This window comes from Orbicella faveolata, unplaced genomic scaffold (assembly GCF_042242905.1).
Source record: "Orbicella faveolata isolate gen_17 unplaced genomic scaffold, um_ofav_v1 contig_2, whole genome shotgun sequence".
In the NCBI taxonomy this organism is placed as follows: Eukaryota; Metazoa; Cnidaria; class Anthozoa; order Scleractinia; family Merulinidae; genus Orbicella; species Orbicella faveolata.
Window position 1 is genome coordinate 17,342,567 of NW_028301547.1, and position 3,300 is coordinate 17,345,866.

General features: G+C 40.2%; 1 protein-coding gene across 1 annotated transcript; it reads right to left on the reverse strand.

The window, feature by feature from the left end:
* Window positions 1-397: 397 nt before the first annotated feature.
* LOC149112218 (uncharacterized) lies at window positions 398-2,945 on the reverse strand. Its single transcript, XM_089290000.1, has one exon. It carries the CDS (start codon window positions 2,367-2,369, stop codon window positions 756-758), a length of 1,614 nt encoding a protein of 537 aa, XP_089146126.1. The 5' UTR covers window positions 2,370-2,945; the 3' UTR covers window positions 398-755.
* Window positions 2,946-3,300: the final 355 nt, after the last annotated feature.

The window sequence follows — 3,300 nt, forward strand, 5'->3', positions numbered from 1 at the left end:
TTTCATTATACGGACCTCCCAGCCGGCAAGTAACATATATCTTTTTCCAGTTACAATTACCACCCCAATTCCTTGTGGGAAAAAAAAAAATCGTTTTCATCATTCATTGCAAACCAAAACGTGAGACGAAAAAAAAACGCTTTCGTTCCTGGTTGAGATCGTCGTTTACTAAAAGGTTGCGTTAGCTGTTTCGTCAACTGGTGGCAAGAATGAAACTTTGTTTTGAAAACTAAACGAAAACAAAAGCGTTAACCAGTTCTGAGAAGGCATAATACATAATTAGTTGCTTAAAGTCAAGTGATGCCTAATTTAAGGGCACCCACCATTGGTGATTTTATACAATAAATGTTCTTCAATAAACTTCAGTCAGTGATACAACTTAAGTGTCACGCATAAGTGTGATTTCTGCGATTTTATTTTGTAGGAAATCCTGCAAGTAATATTTTCACGTTATTCTATGCAAAGCTTTAAACTTATTCAGCAGTCTCTACTTTTCAGCTGATTAACCTAACATCTTCAGTAATTAAGGTTAAATGACATTTATGTATAATGTGTAGTTCATCCGCCGTGTCCTGCCAAGACGGTAAGATGAAGAAAATTTCGCAACATCATTTCCCCTTAATCGGCAACTTTAAGCCTGTATTACCGGTTCATCCTTAGTCATCATCAAGGAGATGTCCTTACTACATTAGTTGAAATTGCCCAGACAAGCTTGGCCCCAACAGAGGACGGCGCGCTTTTTATGTGTCTAACTGTCAAGAAAAAGGGATTTTACAAGGCTGGTTCACGGACTCATTAAAGCGTTCATGTACGATTACTAAAAGGTGTCCAGCAGTCCACAAAGCTAATGGTACCACATTTACGATCGCGACTAAAACATGTCTTTTCCATTGTCTTCGCCAAACAGCCATGACAGCCATATTCTGATAGCGAGTCTCGATCGCTAGAGAAACGCTAGTGAAAAACCACTCGATCACCAGTTGAACTGAAGTACAAAAGGCGAAAGACTGCAGCAGGTTTAAAAGGGAATCGTTTTGTAAGTAAATAAATTGATACAAGTACAAAAAGCCGTTAACAGACACTATAGCAGTAGATTCAAACAACATGCTCGTGATAGCGATATCAGCCATTAGTCTCTCACGGCGAGGAGTACGAAAACTTCCCCAAGGAGCTGATGTTCTTTTCCAAATCACATGGCAAATGTGATCAATCACAACCATGGTGCTTCGTTCTACGACTTCTAACGCTCCGTGAATTATTCCAAGAATGGCAATTGATTCTACACTGTCAAGATCCGCTTGTAACACTCGAAATACAACCGCTGATCCAAAATACAGCGGTGTCAACAAGGCATACGAATATCCCGGATGGGTAATGTTCCATAACCGCTGAACGGAAATTCGCGAGATTGTTTTGACTATGACTCCAATGAGAGGAGCGAAGAGTGCAATTAACAGTTTGCCTTCCTCGTTTTGTTTCCTGTACGCCGGGTAAATAAAAAAGGATGCAGTGTAACCAATGAATACATGGGAACACCCAGGTAGTATCATTTTTAAGAAAAATGTCAGCTGCTGTTTCCTTGTCCGTCGCATACGGAAATGAATTGTTAGAAGATAGACTTGCCAGCCTACACTGGCAGAAAACAAAGCATTGAGTGGAATCTTTTGTAGAGAAGAAATCTTTGAATGAGAAATTCCTAGGGCTTGCAGGGCCACACGATAAATTGAATCTAAACAGTAAACAAAACAACAAACTAAGAACAGTTTCCTTTTCAAACCTTTCAACTGATATGGACGAAAAACAAATAGAAAACATGCAAAGGGCCACAAGTAAATGAATGCGCAAGATATTATACTGGAAACTGATCTTATCCATTGTAATTGTTTTGGAATTGACCACTCGGGGTGAAATTCGCAGTTGAGTCCCATTTTGTAAGAGATATAAGATATCAACAGGTATTCTGAGCCTATAATGGTGGCAGTTAGTAGTGAAATCAAAGCTCCAATGTACATTGAGTTACAAACTGTTCGGAGAGCGGATGGTCTGAGTCGCTTCCAAGCCATTGCTCTATCTTGCTGATCTTCCTGTGTTTCTTCGTTCTCCTCTGCTGAGCACGCGTTTAAAACCTTTATATCAAGATGGCTAGACGCTAGATAGTCTAAGCTTGTGGCTTCTCTGTCGCTGTACTCCTGGTAAATAAGCTCGCGAACAGGATGATAATACCATTCTCGACCTGTGCTTTGTAGAGGATCGTAGCCAAAAGACTCTGCCGTGTATTCAGGTTCTTGTGGATTGTAGTGTTCTGTTACTCCTCGTGTAAAACTGAACACGATGTGACCAAAAACTTCTATCAACGTATTGCTGCTCATTTTTCGTCGATAAACTGTGATATAAATAGAAAGATCTCCGTTTCCTTGCTTCAGGTTCAACTGTATGTGAGCTCTCGCAAATGTGTCATTTCATCTTATAGGCCACGTTCGATTTGTGGTCATATGTCAAATGCTGGTTCCGAGGCTTTCTCAATTCCCAAGAGAGACTTGAACATAAAGAAAACACCACCAAATATAGAAGTTTGTACTGAAAGCCTCGGAGCCATGTGAGAATATTGCTATATCGAACGCTGCCTATTCTGGTAGCTCGGCTTCCTGTTAATCTGAAGGCGTAACCCTAAATTGATGATGGATGTTAATTGCAATTAGTCATATCGTTGAATTTAATTAACTTTCCCAAAAGAGGACATTTCAACTCTGTTTGAGAAACATTGATGTCACAAGGTCGTGTAATTTCTTCCTGTTGATCTTATCACGTTATTTGCCTGGGGCGAGGGGGCTTATTTCTCCGGAAATACCGAAATGTTTTCTATTCTTCCGATTGTACAGTTCCTGTAATGCAGAGATGAGTTATAGCACACTATTCCGATATAAAATAATAGCCTCTGAGTTCTTAAAGGGTCTTTTCTTATACAAAATAAGTAAACAACTTTTTCTTTGAACGTTTGCCTGATTAAAAATGTCTCCAATACGGTTGCTTATGTATGGATCGATCAGACACAATTTTCAGATAATTGCACTGAAATCAGGATCAACAATACCGACAAGCACTCTGTGCCCACGCTTTGTGTAAAACTGAATCGGCGACATGACTCAACAATTCAGTGGGTTTTACCTTCACTGCTTTGTATTACTTTGTCAATAGACTGCGAGCAGGCTCTCCTTTCCCCGAAAATCCGTGGGAGAGAACGCAAACTGACAAGTTAGTACCCAAGCGTGACTGTAAGCGTGAAGTGCGCGCTATGTGGCG

Excerpts from the sequence above, each read along its gene's own strand:
- LOC149112218 (XM_089290000.1), bottom strand. The coding sequence starts at position 2,369 with ATGAGCAGCAATACGTTGATAGAAGTTTTTGGTCACATCGTGTTCAGT.